This window comes from Aquarana catesbeiana, linkage group LG09 (assembly GCF_042186555.1).
Source record: "Aquarana catesbeiana isolate 2022-GZ linkage group LG09, ASM4218655v1, whole genome shotgun sequence".
Lineage (NCBI taxonomy): Eukaryota > Metazoa > Chordata > Amphibia > Anura > Ranidae > Aquarana > Aquarana catesbeiana.
Window position 1 is genome coordinate 114,411,689 of NC_133332.1, and position 20,598 is coordinate 114,432,286.

A 20,598-nucleotide genomic window follows, 5' to 3' on the forward strand; every position below is an offset into this window, starting at 1 on the left:
ATTCAAAAAAGTTATAAATTGATTTGCATTTTAATGAGTGAAATAAGTATTTGATCTCCTATGAATCAGCAAGATTTCTGACTACTAGGTGTCTTCCATACAGGTGACGAGTTGAGATTAGGAGCACCCTCTTATACTCTTTAAGGGCTTGTTACCTGTATTCAAGACACCTGTCCACAGAAGCAATCATTCCAATCTCTCTACCATGGCCAAGACCAAAGAGCTGTCCAAGTATGTCAGGGACAAGATTGTAGACCTACACAGGGCTGGAATGGGCTACAAGACCATCGCCAAGCAGGTTGGTGAGAGAGCGACAACAGTTGGTGCGATTATTCGCAAATGGGAAGAACACAAAATAACTGTCAATCTCCCTCGGTCTGGGGCTCCTTGCAAGATCTCACCTCGTGGAGTTTATCATGAGAATGGTGAGGAATCAGCCCAGAGCTACACTGGAGAATCTTGTTCATGATCTCAAGACAGCTGGGACCATAGTCGCCAAGAAAACAATTGGTAACACTACGCTGTGAAGGACTGAAATCCTGCAGCGACCTTAAGGTCCCCCAAGGAAGCACATGTACAGGCCTGTCTGAAATTTGGTGACGATTCAGAGGCAGTGGCGGCTGGTGCTCAAAATTTTTGGGGGGGCGCAAACAAACTGAAAAATTCTGAAAAAAAAACCCATCAAACGCAGCCACTGTGCCCCCCGCCATCTGCACTTACCCTGTCTCGGTGGGACAGCTCCTCAATGCTCCTCGATGTCTTCTCCCGTCCTCTGCTATGATTGGACACCTAATAGGCGTCCAATTACAGCGCCTGTCGTTTCAGCCAATCAGGTGACGGGTAATAGATCCGAGCACCTGATTTGTGGAGAGGTGGTTTAGTGTTCAGAAAGCGAATATTCATTCGCTTTTCTAACACAGCTGAGTGACCTGCGAGCACCCAGCATGACGTTCACTGGCCACCTTTTTTGACGCCTATTAGAACCTATGGCTCTAATCAGGTGCTTCAAACCCCCCCCCCCCCCCTCCTGTAATTCAGTGGCCGGGGGGGGGGGGGTTAATGCATGAATCTATTTATTACTGCTAGAGGGGGGGGGTAGCAGGAGAGAGGGGGCGGGTCCCGTGCACCCTTATGGACGCACCGCCACTGTTCAGAGGAAAACTAGGTGAAAGTGGTGTTGTCAGATGAGACCAAAATTTCTACATGAAGGTGGAAACCTTATGCTTTGTGGCTGTTTTTCTGCTAAGGGGATAGGACAACTTCACTGCATCAAAAGGAAGATGGACAGGGCCATGTACCGTCAAATCTTGGATGAGGACCTCCTTTCATCAGCCAGGCCAATGAAAATGGGTTTTCCAGCATGACAATGACCCAAAACACACGGCCAAGTTAACAAAGGGGTGGCTCAAGAAGAAGCACATTCAGGTCCTGGAGTGGCCTAGCCAATCTCCAGACCTTAATCCCATAGAAAATATGTGGAGAGAGCTGAAGGTTAGAGCTACCAAACGTCAGCCTCTAAACTTAATGACTTGGAGAGGATCTGCAAAGAGGAGTGGGACAATCCCTCCTGAGATGTGTGCAAACCTTGTGGCCAACTACAAGAAACGTCTGACCTCTGTGATGGCAAACCAAGGGTTTTGCCACCCAAGTACTGTTTTGCGAATGGGGTCAAATACTTATTTCACTCATTAAAATGCAAATCTATTCATAACTTTTTTTGAAATGCCTTTTTCTGGATATTTTTGTTCTGTCTCTCACTGTTAAAATAAACCTACAATTAAAATTATAGACCATTTCTTTGTCAGTAACCAAACGTACAAAATCAGCAGGGGAGCAAATACTTTTTTTTCCCTCACTGTATAGGCTCTGGAGCTGCAGTTTTTCACCTTCCTTAAAGTGATTGATTGTAAATCAGTCCATTCAGTTTAAAATAGAAATGAAGGGCGAAACATTTTTGTATAGATATATAAAAACAATTATTTTTTTTTTCTTGTGATCACATTCCCTCTGTTCCTTCTGTTTTTGCATAAAAGCTGAGAGGAGGAGAAGCAGCAGCACACTGAGCTTCCCAGTGAAAGGCTGTGCAGGGAGGCGTGTCAGGACAGGTCTGATCATTGGAGCAGACTAAGTTCCCAGCACAGCTAGAGAACTGAATACGGTTTGTTCTATTTAGTGTGATCAGTTTCTAAAAGGAAAGCAGAGGGACTGGCAGAAACACCAGGGATTTCACACAAAGAAAAAGCAATACAATGAGAACAGGATACTTTCTCATACAAGTACATGGTACAGCAGGCACATATCAGGATTATGAAGTGTTGGGATAACAAAACACTTGTGGCTGCAAAGGCATCTGATGGAGGTTGTGCACATGCCATGGTTGCAATACTTGGTTTTGAGATGCTTCAAAAATGATTTTTTGAATGGGAATACCGAGCTGCAACTACGAACCTATCGTTTGGCTCTTGGATGTGATGCAATATTCCTTTTGGAGCCCTTACATGTTGCTTTCCATTAAATCCTGAATGTCCTAATAGACAGGGACAACTTTTTGTGGGTGAAGCACTACTTTAATTCCTGTAATTTAAATTGGTTGTAAAGCCTAAATTTTTTATACATTAATGCATTCCTTGCATTAAGGTAAAAGATGTTTAGGTGTCCTATTCATTGCTATTGGGAGGGTGCTTTGGGAACGCTATTTACAGAGCTCCCAAACCACCCCAGAGATGCTGTTTGCAGGACTTTTCGTAACGTCTCACAAGTGCACCACCACAGTTTAAAAAGACACACTGCAATGAATGGGAGGCGCTTTTCGGGTGCTTTTCAGAGGCTATTTCTAGCACTAAAGCGCCTGAAAACCGCCTCAGTGTGAAAGTGGCCTAAGGCAGTCTGGAACGTGGATTGGTTAGTGTCACCTTAAGTTGGGGATACGAGGATGAACTTAGTCTTCCCGGAATGGGCAGGTGACAAATCTCTTTAAAGTTTAAGTCCAGTCAAAAATAATATTTTTCCTATTAATAGTATGTTAAATATAGTGATCTTTGATATTATTTTCTGGCTAGCTGATTGTCTGGCTCCTATAAGACTTTCTAAGCTACACAATTGGCTTCTTCCTGTTCACCGACAACGCCATCTCCCTTTATCTGAATTTGCTACACTATCTTTCACTTGCTCAAAAGGTTTTCGGTTGTTCTTAGATGAGACAAAATGCATGTGGTCATGTGCTCTCTATCAGCTGATTGGCAAGGGAGTTCAATCAAAGCTCTGTCACAGGGGTCCATACCAAGAAGTTCATATAACAAGGACAACTGGGTGGTCTTGGGGTGCTGTTAATGGCTGCCAGCTCAAAACAAGCTAGAAGAGACTCTGTAGAATAAAGGAACAAAAGAGCAAGCGCCATCTAAGTGCAACATATATGGACTGTAATTCCAAAGAAATTACAAATGGGAACTCGCAGAATAAAAGATGTCAGCGCATGTAGGATTATAGTGTGTTCATCCACTCCCGGGGAAGAAGGACTGTTTGCAGGTGTACAGGCAGCTGATATGTCTGGCTGTGCTGGTGGCTCCCAGCGTTTCCAGAGTCTCAGGACGGCTCAGAGGCAGCGATCAATGTTGCTTTTGGATGGAGAGAAGAGCACGCTCCTCCCCGCTCTCTCTCCATTCTGGAAGTGATGGATGGAGAACTTTGTGTCCAAAGTCGCATGACAAGTCATACTAGTGGAAACAGAGCCTTAGTTTGGTTGCCTGTACTGTTCCTTTAGTGTATAGTGATCATTGTAGAATGTGAGCTGAGACCTCAGAGCACTTCCAGCTACTCTTAGGGCCCTTTCACACTGGGGCGGGTGGTGCTTTACTGTCGGTATGCGGCCGCTAGCGGGGCGGTTTTACCCCCCGCTAGTGGCCGAGAAATGGTTAAAAACCACCGCAAAGCGCCTCTGCAGAGGCGCTTTGCCGGCGGTGTAGCCGCGCCGTCCCATGGATTTCAATGGGCAGGAGCGGTGAAGGAGCGGTATACACTCCGCTCCTTCACCGCTCCGAAGATGCTGCTAGCAGGACTTTTTTTACCGTCCTGCTAGCGTACCGCAGCGGCACTTTCGGGTCAGTTTTCAGGCGCTATTATTAGCTCAATAGCGCCTGCAAACCGCCCCACTGTAAAAGGACCCTTAGTCACACTGTATACTATACTGTATAGTATATGTGCACTGCACCTCCCCAGCCTGTGTGGATGAGTAGTTGTTTTTTTTTTTTTGTTTTTTTTTTTTCCTCATGAATTAGGATGTACAATGCATCCTTGCTGATAAGAGAACACTGGGCAGTAACCTATGATCAGCTCCTCCCATCCTGTATACACCCGCTGGCTACACAAGAACACTATCCCTTCCTGGAAGTTATCTCACTAGCTTTCAGTAACCACACCCACTGGCTGCTTTTAAACTCAAAAGGAAGTAGACATGAAATCACGTGAGCAATTGGATACTGCAAAATAAAGGTTGAAAAACTGGGAATTTTTTTTTTTTTTTTTTTTTCATTTTGGGGCATAAGGCTGAAATTGGCTCACATTTAATGATTGCAGGGGATAATTTAAGTATTGGGGTGGGCTTCCACTTTAAATTTGCCACTAGTGTCTCCTTTCTTTCAGCATGCTGTATAGGCTCTGTCATCTGGTCACCCTAGGTAAAATAGTGGCTATTCCTGTCCCTATTGCTATGGAAATGCAAAGTATGTAATTCCTTCTGAGCATGAGAAATGACCTGCTGAAATGCCACTTGTGGTAGTTTTCTCTTGTGTTTTTTTCCCTCCGTTTGTTTAATGGGCCCTTACACTGGGAAGAGTAGCAAGCCAATGGATTCATCGTTATGCTCATCTGTCAGTGTGAGGGCAGATTAAATACTAGTGACCTGAAACTCTACTACATTTTAAGCTCTAAATATCAGACATGATGCAAAAAACACAATTGTGAAATTAGATATAATGGTTTGGGCACTGAAAGCGGATAACTCAGCCCTTATAGTTGGTCTTACTCATTTACAGATATTTCAGACTTTCCTTCAGGCATCCTGTGAAGGAGCAGTGTGATTACAGAATTCTCTCAGGACACTGGAATGATATGCTGGGCATTTTACTAATTATTAGTCTGAGCCTCCAGTTGTTTTGCTTGTAGCTCTATCTTCTCCCTGTGCATTGGAACTGTACTTCAGGTTGTGGTTAATCTGTTCAGACTGCAATAAAATGCAATAGACTTTTTCCCCCAGTGCATAAGGATATCAATTTGTATAGGTACTACATGCATTAGAAATAGGTCAATGGCATGATATCTGAGCAGTCTTCATGTATCAGAAGTTTCTTTACTACAGTCAGAAATATTTTGTGTTTAAAATTTGATTATATAAATCTGTAAATTCATAGTTCACACTAGACCAGTGTTTGCTATTTTTCTACACTGAAAGAATGCCAATCACTGCTAGGGTACATAGAAAAAAATGTCTTTTTCTATGTGCCACATTCTCACTACAATGCAGCCCAGAGGTGCGATAATATGCAGACATGCCCCATAATAGCACACTTCAATGGATGGCTCCACACAGCAAGTGCACACTTCAAGAAAGTTCCCAAAAAACAGAGGGAGCTGTGTGATGCGGTAAAATGTGCATCACGCAGCTCCCTGCCAGTTGTCACTGCTGCCCTCACACTAAACTGGTACGGTTTAGTGTGCAGGCAAGTGTGAATGGACCCTTATCAAACTAAACACATACAGGAAGACCACAGTCCCTTCACTAAAATGGCAAAAAAAGTATATTACCTGCTGTATTTAATTTTTAAAAATCTCCAAGGTTTTTCTCCCATTTTTGAATGGTGAGAGGAAACATACAAGTGGCCTTTTTAGACTTTCTGTGCTATAAACTAGCACATCTGCATACATATTTAGTGCCAGATAGAGATTTTATATCTGTATCAATATATCTATCTCTTTCACTATTATAGCGTTAAGATTAAAGGCCTTCTACAACATCTCGCTTCTATCCAGAATTCGGATCATTTGAGGGCCAGTTCACATGCACAACACTATTTTTAAACATGCACTGCACTAACTTGCATGGTACTACTGTATAATGCGATTTGGTGCCTGAAAACGTACTGCTTTGTGATCTGCGTTTTAGGATTCAGTTAACAATTAAGGGCATTAAGTGGGTGACTCCTACGCTTTCAAAGAGCTAAGGGTACACTGCAGCAAACACCCGATAAACTGATCCTTAACAGAAAAAGTGGAGTGAAATTAATAAATGATGGTGTAGCGCTGTGTAAATGCTGATTATATTAAAAATATCTGCAATGGAAAGCAAAGTAAGTGTCAAAGTATTCAATAGAAAATGCCACAATAGTGATAATTTAGAAGTAAAAATGAAATCCAAAACATATGATGAACATCAAAACAGATGAATGATGAACAGGTGAAATAAAGTATCAAAAATCCCAATGTGCATAACTGAATCTGGGATATATAAGTGCAATCCAAACAAATTTGAAACAGTCCAACGATTAAAAGATGTGATCCTTAAAATTGTTGTGACAGGCTAAAAGATATTTTTCAAATCGCAAAGTAGATCCCTCTACCGTGAAACAAAAAAGGTGGTGCCTGGCCAAAACTCTCTGATAGCACCTATGCTATCATGACTAAATTATCGGCGGCGTTCTTCAGAAAATCCCTCTTGGTTATGTATGAGCTTCGTTCATTAATATGCTCGATATACGGGAGTTAAAAATAGGGAAGCGATGTGCCCTGAGCGTATTCCAGTTTAAAAATATATTTTCTGCAGCAAACAACAAAGAGACTCACTTTTAAAATTTAAAAAACCAGCAGCAATCCATGAGCTCATTCACTTCCGTCCAATCCTGGTAATGCCTATTGCTCCAATACTGGAGCAATCATCACATCACGTGACTTCATCAGGGGAGGACAATAGGCTATGATTCCTGTCCTTAAATAGTGTATTGTATGAGATCGGCGGCCATTTTCATGTTATCCGCCATTCAAATATATGGCGTCGGCCATTTTGCCTTAATCTCCCATAGGATGACATTGTGCGGCCATTTTCCGTTAGGATTCTGCATTTATTATCATTGCGACAGCCTCAGCTGGTCTCCATGTGAACTACTACCAAACAAACATTGACGAAAAGACATGGAGGCCATAAATAATCTGGGCACATAGGTATTAATTTAAAAACAACAAACGCCCCAAAACCGGGTTGTGAAATGTGCATAAAATAACTAAAAAGGACATGGAAAAGAACACACGAGTTAACCTAAAACGAGACCTATGAGGTCAAAAAAATTAAAATTTAAATATATAAAAAATATATATAAAATAGGGGGTTTAGATGATAAATGGAAAAAATAGGCGCCCCAGGGATACCAGGAATGACGTAAGGGACAATATTGAGATAACAAACAATGTCAGATGGCACAATTACAATATAACATTACTATCGTATTTGGAAAAAGAGGGAGCAATAGTAAAATTGTGAAAAATCTACAAATGGGTAAAGTAGAGATGTGTGATAATAGGATATTGCTAAAAGGTGTAAGAAAATATATAGAATGATTTAAAAATCATTAATGAAACAGTTTAAATCAAATTCTATAAGTCAATTGGGTGAGAGAGTATCCATTAAAAAGATCCGTTTAGATTCAAGTTGGCTAAGGGTTCTCACCTTGTGGCCACCTCGCGAAGCTAGTGTACAGGGTACAATCCCCCAAAATTTTAAATGCGTGGGATTTTTATTGTGACATTTAGCAAAATGTCTCGACACACGGTTTGTCATAACCATTTAGTATATTCTGTACATGTTTTTAAACTAATCCTTAATCTTTTGGTGCGGCCAATATACTGTAAACCACAGCTACATTCTAATGGCGTGTATACACGATCGCACATTCCGACAACAAAATCCATGTTTTTTCCCGACGGATGTTGGCTCAGACTTGTCTTGCATACACACGGTCACACAAATGTTAGAATTTCCGAACGTCAAGAACGCGGTGACGTACAACACGTACAACGGCCCTATAAAAGGGAAGTTCAATACCATGTGCGCCACCCTTTGGGCTCCTTCTGCTAATCTCGTGTTAGAAGTTTGGTGAGAGACGATTCACGCTTTTCAGCCTCGTGCTTTTCGGATCGTTACTGCTCTTCAGTTTGTGCTTGCAAGTTCGTATCTGGTTTTCAGTGCGTGTAGTCAGTTCGCATTTGTTTTTCAGTGTGTATTTTATAGTACGTATTTGATTTTCAGTTCGCTCTTCTCAGGCCTTTCTGCTTTTCAGTGCTTTCTGTTAGTGCGTTCTGACCAGCCGACAGTTTTGAAGCCGAGAACCCTCACCCCAGAGGGTTTTTAACTGCCGGCTGGCCAGAGCCAGAAGAGTGGTGGAGAATGTTTTCGGGATAATGGCCAGCCGGTTCTGCCTATTCCTTACGGCAATCAACATGGCGAAATATAAACTTAAACATATAATCCTTGCATGCTGCATTCTCCACAACTATTTAAGGAGAAATTCAATGAACTATGTGGCCTCAGAAGAAACCCTGAAGCTAGCCGTCCTGGCTTGCCCCCCGCGAAGTAAGACAGAAGTATGTCAAGTACTTTGTGGGTAGGTGGGCATTGATATGCCAGAAAATGTTTAAGAAACATTTTAAAAATAAATATTTTAGTTAAACTGAAATAAGATTTCCTTTGATTTACTGCTTGTGTTTCTTTTGGCTGTCTCCTAGGTTATCCAATGGGCTTTTCTTTTTGGCCATTTTCTTCAATAGTGCAAATGTAATTTATTTGATACATGAGGTGACAATCTTCTTCAGCAAACTATTATGTCGTGGGTCTGCTACACACACCTTGTTTTTGTTGTTAATGTATGTAATGCATTACTGTTAAAAATATTCATCATTTTCAGCACCCTGAATTAATTTTTGGGAGTCACGACAATGTCCTGACTGTTGCAAATTTATAAAGCACTGTGGGAGTTATTTACTAAAGGAAAATCCATGTTGCACTCCAAGCATGTTGCACTTGAAGGTGCACTTGAAACTGCACTGCAAAGTGGATTTGCCTTTAGTAAATAACCCCCATTGTCACTGTAAACACCAACTTAGTCCAAAAACTGCTATTGAGCATTGAAATAAGAAGCCACACATTGAGTAGAAAACTTTTTACTCTGTGCAAATTCACATGTGCATTAGAAAAGGGTTTGTGAACAAACCAACTTATTTTTGTAATAACATTTTTGGTTTTGACAGTACAAATAGCCTTTTTTGTGCTTTTAAACATGCATATTTAAAACCATAAAACAATACACAACTCAGGAACTTACAAAGTTCAACTTTGATAATTTGAAGGCAATATCAGACATTAGTATGTACAAACTGTTGATATTGCCTTCATCAGATAGGGTGATGTCACCCCTGTGAAAGCCAAATTTTGAAGATGCACACAAATTGAGTCAAAATGGGGATTTCCCTTCTGATCCCATGCCGAATGTCAACATGTGCTAGCTTCCATCATGGGGGATCAATGGACGTGTTTCGGGGGTCCAACCCCTTCCTCTCAGCTACTTGAGTTGCGAGGAAGGGGTTGCACCCACAAAACGCATACATTGATATCCCTTGATGTCAGCACATGTTGAGACACTCTGTGCATCTTCAAAATTTGGCTTTCAATATACTTAAAAAATTTTAAAAATATCAACAAATGGAAGAATTTAGGTGTGTTTTTAGATTCTGCCTAAAACCTCAATGATGTTTTTGAGTTTTTTTTTCAACATCATTGATGTCTTCCTTGAGCTTCTGTAAATTCCAATTTGCACACCATGATCTCCCCGATGAGGAGGTGTGCACTTGTGAAATGAGTTTCTTCTTCCACAACATCCACATCACCTACAATAAAAAAAACACCATGTATTATAAATATGCAGGCATATATCTATTACCTGAAGCTGTGTGGTCTCGGACACTCACCTGTTGTGGTCACTATTTCGCCCACCTTCCTCCATATCCTCTGGTTGTGGTGTTGGTATTTCCCCTTCTTTAGGAGGTGGGGGTCCCTGGTGTCCTCTGATGTCCTGAGTCTCTTCTCCTCTATGTGAATTAAAAAAAAAAAAGTATTCTTAGCACACAGATATTTGAGGGCAGAAATAGGAATCTGAAACATTGCTTGGAAGTGTCGTACAATTTTCTTTTTGGGCAGAGTTCCAAGCTGAAGAAATTTTTTTTTTTTTTTTTTTTTTTTTTTTTCCCTTTCTAAAGCTGGAATTCTTACTTTTTTTTGTACAATTTTCACACATGGAGACACCCCTAGTATCCACTGGAGCACCTGTGTGGAACACCCTAAAAGTTCTGGTGTCCCACACTAGTGCTCCTGCTTCCAGATGTGTAAACCGCTGCTGAGTGTCCTCTCCTTACACTGAATCAAGTTTACATTTTCATTCTAGTTACAAACCCATCTAGACAACAGTGTACTAAACTTCTTTGAATACAAATAGGCCTGAACAAATGTAGTTAACCTGTATCTGCCAAAAACATCGTATTAGTGGGCAAACGAACGATGTTTACTACGAATGATTACTGTGCCCACGAACTTGAAAGTTTTCCATTTTAAACTGTACAACAGTAAAGAAAAACACATGGAGCAGCACGAACGTAATAATAGAAAAACAGGACAATTACTTACTTTTTAGAAGCAGTTTCCTGATTTTTCTGTACTGATCCTGCTCCCTCAATTTGAGGTCTGACCATCGTTTCCTCAGTTGATCCTTGGAACGCCGTACCCCAAAATTCTTCTGCAGACTTTTCACAACTTTAGCCATGATCTTGGCGTTTGTCACATTTGGGTTTGGGTAAGGTCCATGCTTCCCATCATAGTCGGCCCTCTTCAAGATGTCCACTATCTCGACTAAAGGACATATTTGAGGCCTTAAATCTCCTCCGGGGATCGGGATGTTCGTGGTTCCGGGCTTTCGTCGTTGCTGCTCTCCTCTGCATGCACTTGCTCTTTCTGCGCCATGTGCTCTCCCACTGCGCCAAAATAGAAGGGGCGGGGAATAGACTAGAAAGAACGTCGGGGCGGGCAGAGTTTCATGCATGCGCAGTGTATATAAAGCGTAACACACGTGCGTCGTACGTACGATCTGTGAGTGGAGGAAGGAGTATTGGAAGCGCCGATCGTTAGAACGAAGGTACAATTTTAACTTGGTGCATCAGTGGCCTATACTGCTTATAGATTGAGCCTATATTCAGACAAGATTAGGAGAGTTTAGCCTGACATTAGGGTTTGTCTTGTGTTGTGTCTTGCAGAGAAAATGGATCGATTCAATGATGAGGACTTTATCCCCATATTCATTGATATGTACAGGGAGCTGCCCTGTCTGTGGCAGGTAAACCACCCCTTTTATAACAATAAAACAGGAAGGCAGCGCTGGATTAATTGCTGGAATTTTTGAAGCCGGTGATCCCCACGGCAGACATCCCCTATTTGAAAGCCCTAATTGGTGGCATGAGGAGCACTTATAGGGAGCTCAAGAAGGTCCAGGATTCCCAGAGATTTAAGGAGCTGCAGCAGATGATATTTATGTACCCAGGCTGTGGTACTATTACAGACTGCATTTTCTGGCAGGCCAGACTGAACCCAGGCCAGACTGAACCCAGGCCAGCACTCTCCAGTCTTCCTTCAAGGCTTCCTTCCACCTTAGCTGAGGCTTCCATCGTCCAACCTTGGCCTTCCAGCCATGAAGCAGTGGTGGAGCCCAGCTTGAGCCAGGTATAGCATTGTTCAACATATTTCTAGTCAAATAATGATGTTAACTAGATGTTATTGATCAGTAATTTCTGATTTTACAAAGTGTTTTACCTATCAATAGACAGTAGTGGCCACAAATGATTGGGACAAGATTGGAAGATGCTGGGGTCAGAATGATAGTCTTTTCTATTTATTAACATTAAATTTGCAACAGTCATTAGCTGAAAATTGTGTGTGATGAACCAAAAACTAAAACTATGTCCCATTTTCATACACAGGAAAATCTCAGCCAGGAGGAGGCTGAGGAAAATGGCAGGCAAGAGGTGGCATGATTAAGTGGCAGCCAGGAGGTGGCCGGGCCCAGTAGCCTGCCCGAATCCCAGGTCCCTCCCCTCCGCCTTCCAAAAAAGTCTCAGGAAGAGGAGGAACCTGGAGGAGGCAGCACTTGGCCAATTGCGGAAGGCTACTGCAGCCCTCAGACCCCCCCAATAATCAACGACTATGCCTACATGGCAGCCTGCAAAATGGAGGAGGGCCAACGCCTCTTATGTGAGGAAGTTATGTTACAAGCCCTAAATAAGGGGTTGAGGGGCGAACTCACAAGTCAAAGCCACGTTTGTGAGTTCAACCATGGTCCTTCTCCTCCTCCTGCCACAACTACAACACCAGAGCCACAGCCTGGAAGCAAGCGTGGAAGGAAGACAAAGTGATGGCCTTGGTTCAGTCTGGTCTGACAAGATGGAAACCACAGCCTGGGGACAGATGTGTCATCTGCTGCTGTTCCTGATCTCTTGTAGTCTTGGACCGGATTGTGCTCACTATTATAAGGACTCCTCAGGCCACCAGTTTTGACTGTAAAATAATTGATGTCTGCCCTGGGGTAAAAAGGCTTCGCAAGTTTCTCCAGTGTTGCCTTCCTCTTTATTTTGTTATGACCCATAATAAATGGCTATTTATTTTTCACAAATACTTGCCTATGTGTTTTACTTCAAAAAGGACAGTTTGTGAGTAGACAGGTACATTTCAAAAATGTCAAATTTAACAACACCAACACCAACCTCCTTGAGATTAAAAAATACAAGATAAGAATGGTGTTGTGGTAACTTGACACAAAACGAAAGAAAAATGTTATGGAGATCACTATAAAAATAAAATAAAATTAGGAGATCTGGATAAAAAAACACTATAAACAAAAATTCTAAACATTATTATGGAGATCTGACGGAAAAAAAAAATATTCATGAGATCACGAGAAATAATACAGAAATCAGGTTGTCAGAACTGTGTGAATATCAGCAGCAAAACAACTTCATTATTCTAGCATTATAAAGAAGAAGAGAATGTGCTGCATGAAAGATTTTAAAATTGCCAGCGTGACGAATGTGCTATCTCTATTACAAACGCTAGTTTTACCAGAATGAGCGATACCGTCTCGTACTTAAATCAGAGCGTGGAATTTTGTGCGTCGAATTGTGTACACACAATTGGAATTTACGAGAACGGATTTTGTTGTCAGAAAGTTTGAGACCCAGATCTCAAATTTTGTTTGTCAGAAATTCCGACGGAAAATGTCAGATGGAGCCTACACACGGTCGGAATTTCCAACAACAAGCTCCCATCGAACATTTCCTGTCGGAAAATCCCACCGTGTGTACGCGGCATAAGTCATACACTGCTCCTTCAGTATTGCATCCTATAAATTCCTTTATATCGTAGGTGGTGCCATTACTGGTGGATTTAAATTGGAGTTTAATTTCGTTCTAGTGCATGCAAAACACCTTTTGCACAGATAAAAGCCTTTACCGGTAAAAAAATGTAAAACTCCTTTTTTGGCGGATCTATCACACTCTTCACTAGTTGGAGTGGGGCCTCTCCTATATATAACTTCACGAGGAGTGGGGCCTCTCCTATATATAAACCTAGGTCTCTTAGGTAATCTTGGAGAAGTCGATCCGATTTTAATATATGCCGTTTTATTACTTAATTTTTGTGTTGGATATTATAATCCAAAACTATGGGTACTACATCTTGTTGGCAATCTGGTTTCTTGTCTTTAAATGCTTGCCAACCAGCCGCCATCATTTTACTGCGGCAGGTCGGCACGATCCCGCAAACCGTCGTTGCTATATGTCGGCTTGTGGGGTCGGGCTAGCAGGCACAGGGGGGGTGCCGATGCTCGTGGCCGACGGTCACAGTGACTGCCAGCCACGAGCGATCGTGCGCAGGAGACACAGAACAGGGACAAGTGTTTGTAAACACACACTTTCCTGTTCTGTTCTGAGAGGAGTGACAGATTGTGTTACTATTCGCTAGGAACCAGGATCCGTCACTTCCTCTAGTCAGTCCCCTCCCCCTTCAGTTAGAATCAGCTCCCAGGGAACACAGTTTACCCCTTGATCGCCTCCCTAGTGTTATCCCCTTCACTGCCAGTGACATTTTTACAGTAATCCATGCATTTTTATAGCACTGATCACTGTATAAATGCCAATGGTCCCAAAAAATGTGACACAATTGTCCGTTGTGTCTGCCAAAATGTCGCAGTCACAATAAAAATCGCTGATCACCGCCATTACTAGTAAAAAATAAATAATAAAAATGCCATAAATCTATCCCATATTTTGTAGATGCTATAACTTTTGCGCAAAACCAATCAATATACCAGAGGTGATCAAATACCACCAAAAGAAAGCTCTATTTGTGGGGGGAAAAAAAAGGATGTCAATTTTGTTTGTGTGCAATGTTGCACGACCACGCAATTGTCAGTTAAAGTGACGCAGTGCCGATTCGCAAAAAGTGCTCTGGTTAGGAAGGGGGTAAATTCTTCCGGGGCTGAAGTGGTTAAACTTTACATATTAACGTAATTATACACCACTTTTTTGACGTTTTTATCCTTGACTTAATCAAAGCAATCATCCAGCTAATCGATTATGAAAACAGTTTGTTGCAGCCCTACCTCTCATCCAACTTTGTGTGGCTGCGTGTTTTCTTTTTGCTCTGTTTACACCTATGCAGTTTGCTTTTGTTAGTTACTGCAGTGCTTTTTGCTGTGTGTTTTTGCACAGGAGATTTTACTGCTATTTTGCCACGATTTGCATTGTGTGTGTGCTTTTTTTTTTTGGCCAATTTGTTGGGCAGATTAAAAAACTAAAAATCTCAGAAAAACGCATAACATGCTTTTCTGAAGCTTCTCCATTTAAGTCTATTGAACCAAAAAAACAGTTTTGCATTTAAAAAAGTCACTGGCCCTTTCCAAAAACCCAGTGGCTGAAAAAAGCATAGATGTGAACGTGTCCAATAGGAATCAATGTTAAATGAACTGTGTAGTGCAATTCTGTAAAAAAAAAAAAAAAAAATGCATAGGTGTTAACCAGGCCTTAAAGACCTTAGGTGACTTCCTCTCAGTGAGTCACCATTTAAAGATTTGTATGTAAAGATGCACTTTTTTATATAAATATTAACTGTAACGCAGACCGTGGCATGCCACTGTTTTGTAGCTGCGTAGATCAGCATTGTAGGCAACCACAAGTAAGGAATAAATCTTTGTTTTCTAGCCTTATTATGGAAGAAGTAACGTTTTTTGAAAGATGTCTCTTACACTAAAGTTTAACTCCAGCCAAAAAAAGTATTACTGTTACATGCCTGTCAAATATTTTCCCAATTGTCCCAGTGACGAGGAGGAAAGGAGAAATCTCCAACAAGCTCACAGAAATAAAAACCTAATAAAGGTTCTAATCTTTCCTGCACCATCCTTTTGACTGAAATTCCATATTAACCCCTCAGTATGTTCACACACACACACACACACACACACACACACACACACACACACACACACACACTATCAGAGCTGGTTAATCTAGCTAAAGTGAATCTGTGACAAAGTAAACACCTGTATGATTAGACTCAAGTAGCAGCAGCTATCCTCTGCTGTATGGTGATCAGTATCTCATCCTTAATGATTAGATATTGCTTTGTAGTAGGGGCTGTGTTTGCCTTTATATAGGGCAACTATTGGCATAATAAGTGCTGTTGATGGATATGAAGTTGCCACCTTTTTAAAGTTACTAGGACACTTCATGAGCAATAAACAGTACCATATACACTAGATAACAGTATTTTTCCCTTTTTGGCATGTAATCTAATGTAAAATGTGTTTTTCTTTTAGGCTGATATTTGGTCATTGGGCATAACGGCGATCGAATTAGCAAAGGGTGAACCACCAAACTCCGATATGCACCCGATGAGGGTACTGTTTCTCATCCCTAAAAATAACCCACCCACCTTATTGGGAGATTTTAGCAAACCATTTAAAGAGTTTGTTGATTCCTGCCTCAACAAAGATCCTTCCTTTGTAAGTATTTTTTAATAGTTTTATTTTAGTAATTCATTATTTGCTGGTCTTACTTGTTGGGGTAAGTTCAATTGTTGGACCTCTCAAATAACTCATTGTTAGTCTTGCACCTCATAGCAGCCTCTGTCAAAAAGGAGGCACTAAGAGCAAAACATACCTGCTCTTAGCTTGTGACATTGCCTAGAAAAAATCTTTTCCACTTACTCTTAAAGCAGTATAAAACCGCTACAAAAATAAAAAAAATCAGGCCTCTGCAGGTTTAAGTCATAATGTCCTAGTATGCACCGCATACCAGCACATTGACTGACTTGACTGCACACAGAGCCCTCCAGTGCAGCGCTGCCATGGCTCTTGGCACTTCCACCTTCACCCGGTCTGTCTTCCAGGTTCAAGGGCTCTGGCTGTATGAATGGCCAGGGCAGCATGCACGCGGAGGACACGGCGCTCTGCATTTCACAGTACACTGTATGCCCTGCAAGCAGAGCATCACTGGGCATGTGCGGGTGATGTCATCAGCTATTGCCGATGTGTAAAATCTCCTAAATGGTATATGCTTGGGAGATATTCATTGTACCTACAGATAAGCCTGATGGTAAATTTTCAGTTAAAAAAAAAAGTTTTCTACCACTTTAGGAGTAGAAGAGACAATAAATATTTATAATCCTGCAAATCCTATCAGCGCAGAATAAAAACAAAATACCACCATTCATGAGGGGTTATTGGCTGTTTCTGTCAGCTACCTAAAACTTTGACTGCCCTTCTGTGCCCAAGCACTTGCCTGCTGTTCCTGGTATGAAGGACTTTAGGGGGTACTGATATTTTAAACCCTTATAGAGCAATTCAACTTTTGAGAAACACATTACCGTCCTGACATTTATTCTGAAGAAATAGCTCCTTTGTGTCCATATGCAAAGTGAATGTGAATAGGTGTTACTTAATAATAGCTGCTGCATCTGCAGGGCTCTGAGGAAATTCGCAGGGTCTGAATCCTTTTAGATGTGATTTCCCTTTGGGAGTATCTCGCCAAAAATGATTTATTTTTTTTTTTGTCCCAGCGGATGTCCAAAATCTGACTTGTATCTTAGTACAGACTTCTGGGAAAATAGGTACGCTTATTACACAAGCAAGAAATTAAGTCTTTGGGGAGTATTCGGTACACAATCTGTACAGAACCCCTGCTGGTTGCTTTATTGCATTTTTAAAAAATTTACAGCGCTGTAGGCTGAAAATGAAAGGTCATTTTAATAACATTCAATTACAATATGACTTGTGTAGCAGTTGTATACACTATTTTTGTGTGTAAATTTTTTTTTTTTTTTATCTCCATGAAAGTGTAGTTAACCCTTTAAGGGTCAGCATCTGTTGTTTTAGAGCAGGGATCCTCAAACTACGGCCCTCCAGCTGTTACGGAACTACTCATCCCATGAGGCATTGTAAAACACTGACATTCACAGACATAACTAGGCATGATGGGAATTGTAGTTCCTGAACAACTGGAGGGCCGTAGTTTGAAGACCCCTGTTTTAGAGGAAGTAAACCCTAGTGGGTTTTTATTCTTCCTTGCAAAGTAAAGGCATAATGTGCAAGTATGCATTGCATACTGTATTAACATTGGATTGTTAGTACAGCAGCTCGCCCTGAGCTCTTCAGTTTTTTTGGGTTTTTTTGGTTCAGCCCGCTGGATTGAAGGAAAATTAGGTTGTGTACTAGGCTTAAGTGTAGGACCTGTCTCTCTCTGCTGAGAGCCTTTCCTGAATTAATCATTGGGTTTCTACTTAAACTTCTTTCCAGACCCTGGTGGAAGAACTGGGGAAGGTCTGTGAGCAATTTTCACTGTATCCTATGTGTGGAGCTCATTTAGCCAAGCAGTTGTATCTGTGAGTTAGCTTGTGGGGTGCTGGGGTGTGCCAACGCAGTGCCCAGTTCCTGAGGACCCTGCAAGGTATTCCTGATTGGGATGTGATGAAGATTAAGCTGGTTTTTAGCTCTGCTACGTGTACTGTAATTGTACTGTTAAAGGGTCCCATTGTGCTTTTCCCTGCCTGTGGTGCAGTTAGTGGAACTTGGGAGCAGTCAGTGGTTTCCTTGGTCAGTGCTGGCCATACGCTCCAACCTCTTTGGTCACAGGGTGTTGTCGACTCCACTGATTCAGTGCACGGGTGCAGCTAGCTGCCCATTGCACAAGTGCTGCACAGGTGCCATGTGCCCATGTGTTACTGCACAGGTGTGCCTGGTAGATTGCCGTGTTCGTGTGTGAATGCCATTTTGGTGTACAGCTCTTTTGCCGCAGGATGTCTATTACACAGCTCCTTGTTAGGAGGCTGTAGTGTGACCGGGGACACCAAAGCCTCCAGGTGGACAGGGGTCTTGGGAGCCCCTTGATTATGCCCACTTTTCTGAAAGCCACAAAGACCTCTTCTCATAGGGTTTACCACCACCCATGGAAAGTGTATTTTGCTTGGTGTGACAATGGAAAGCTTTATCCCAAGAAATACTTCATGGTTTGTTTTTATTCTTTGTTCAGTCAGGACAAGACATGTCCTTATCCCTGAGGATTGTGAAGAGTCAGGTTTCTGCTTTGTCAGTACTCTTTTAGAGATTGTTGTTTCCCACTCTTTAGTCAGAGCCTTTGTGCGTATGCTCCCTGTTAAATTTGTGGAAAATCAGCCTGGTGCTGGTTGGCCATCACTTGAACCAATTCAAGATATTTTTCTTCCTCACAAGGTTGCCTTTCCTAAGGCTGTCGTGTTGATTGGGAGGGTGTCTGAGCTTGAAGTTTTAATCTGTAAGATGTCTTTTCCTCACGCTTCAAAAAGACATGGTTATATTGAGACCACATTTCCTTCCTGCCTAAGGTGGTGTTGGTGTTTCATTTGATCCATGAAATGATTTCTCACCACTGCTTGGATGTGGTTAGGGCTGTGCATGTATACTTTACAGCCACAGCCTTGATTTGTCCAGCCAATGCCCTGTTCATGCTGTCTGAAACAGGGAAAGGCTGCCTCCATATCCACAATTGTTAGGTGGATTAGGCAGATCGTTACTCGGGTGAATGACCTGAAAGGTTGAGTTCCTGTGTTTTCCATGAAGGATCACTTTACCAGAAGTGTTTGTGCTTTGTGGACTTTCCAACATTAGGCATCGCTTTCCCTGGTCTGTAAGGTGGCCTGCCCATTGACTAGGTTTTACCAGGTGAATGTTCAGGCCTTGGCAGAAGCTGGCCTCGGTAAGGAAATGCAGGTGGCCATTGTCAGCTGTTTGTTGTATTAAGAGAAATATTACTGTTGCCTATTGTTGCCTGGCCCTCTTGAGATTGCTTTTGTATGTCCCAATAATCTACTAACTCTTCTGTGTCATCTGTCATCTCCTTTTAGAGTGAGACTGAGTAGCACCCCAACCTCCAGAAGTCTCTGTTCTGACTAACCGCTTAGGCCTTGTTTTGGACACAGACCAGGCTAGGGTGTTACTTCCTCGGCAATTGGTTTTGGCCCTCCATGCTCATGCCCTTGACCCTTTACTCTAAAAAGCTTCCTTTGGTCTGATTTTTGTATGAGAGTGCGCAGTCTTTTTGAGGTGGTGGTGGTTGCCCAGTCTTCGGGCCTCTGCCGCTCAATGTGCTGACTGCATGGGACAAATATCCTTAATCCCTGGACCAGCCCATATGCCTGTCACCAAAGCCAGGCTATTGCAGACCTGGTGGCTGACAAGCCCTGTGCTGGAATTTGGAAATTATCTTCTGTTAACCTTGACAGTTCTTATGATGGATGTCACTGTGGGAGGAGTCCTAGGGATAAAAACTGTGCAAGGGACGTGGTTGTAAAGGGCGCTGACTCCCCATGAACGTTCTTAAACTAAGAGTCATTCTATCCCTGATGTGGTGGACCAGCCAGCTTCAGAGACATCCGACGAGGGTTCAGTCAGATAACGTCATAGCTGTGACTTGCATCAATCATCGGGACAGCACCAAAAGCTGCTTGGCCCTTTGAAAAGCGGACATAATTCTGACTTAAAGGTGACGAAACCATTGGAATATGCTTTTCAGTACAGGTAGACAGGTTAGTGGCCAGGCTCAGGGATCCAAGGGCCTTTTGGAGTGGACGTGCTGGTGAACCTGTGGGTTCGGTTCCACTAATCTACACCTTCCCTACAGTCTTCCTCGACTGCTTTTGGAGGGTCAAAACATCCTGGTGATACCAAACTGGACCAAAAGGACTTGATACTCGGCAGCCTGGGGAGCCCTTAACACCTGACCTGCTGTCCCAAGGGCCGGTCTACCAACCTACTTCGTGGTCACTAGCTCTGATGACTTTGCTGTTGAAACTCCAGTCCAATCATCGCACTTAGAAGGCCTACTTCTCATGGTGCAAGACGTTAAAGTTTCATATATATATATATATATATATACAGGGGGTCCCCTAGTTACAAACATCCGACTTACAAACGACTCCTACTTACAAACGGAGGG

The 20,598-nt window shown here is 42.2% G+C and overlaps 1 protein-coding gene across 1 annotated transcript in view; it reads left to right on the forward strand.

Moving 5' to 3' along the window:
- The window catches only part of STK26 (serine/threonine kinase 26), a 161,755-nt gene that overhangs the window by 111,205 nt on the left and 29,952 nt on the right, over window positions 1–20,598 (forward strand). Inside the window, exon 6 of the mRNA XM_073599162.1 lies at window positions 15,948–16,133. Within this exon, the coding sequence (XP_073455263.1) occupies window positions 15,948–16,133 (186 nt within the window). The remainder of the gene's footprint in view (window positions 1–15,947; window positions 16,134–20,598) is intronic.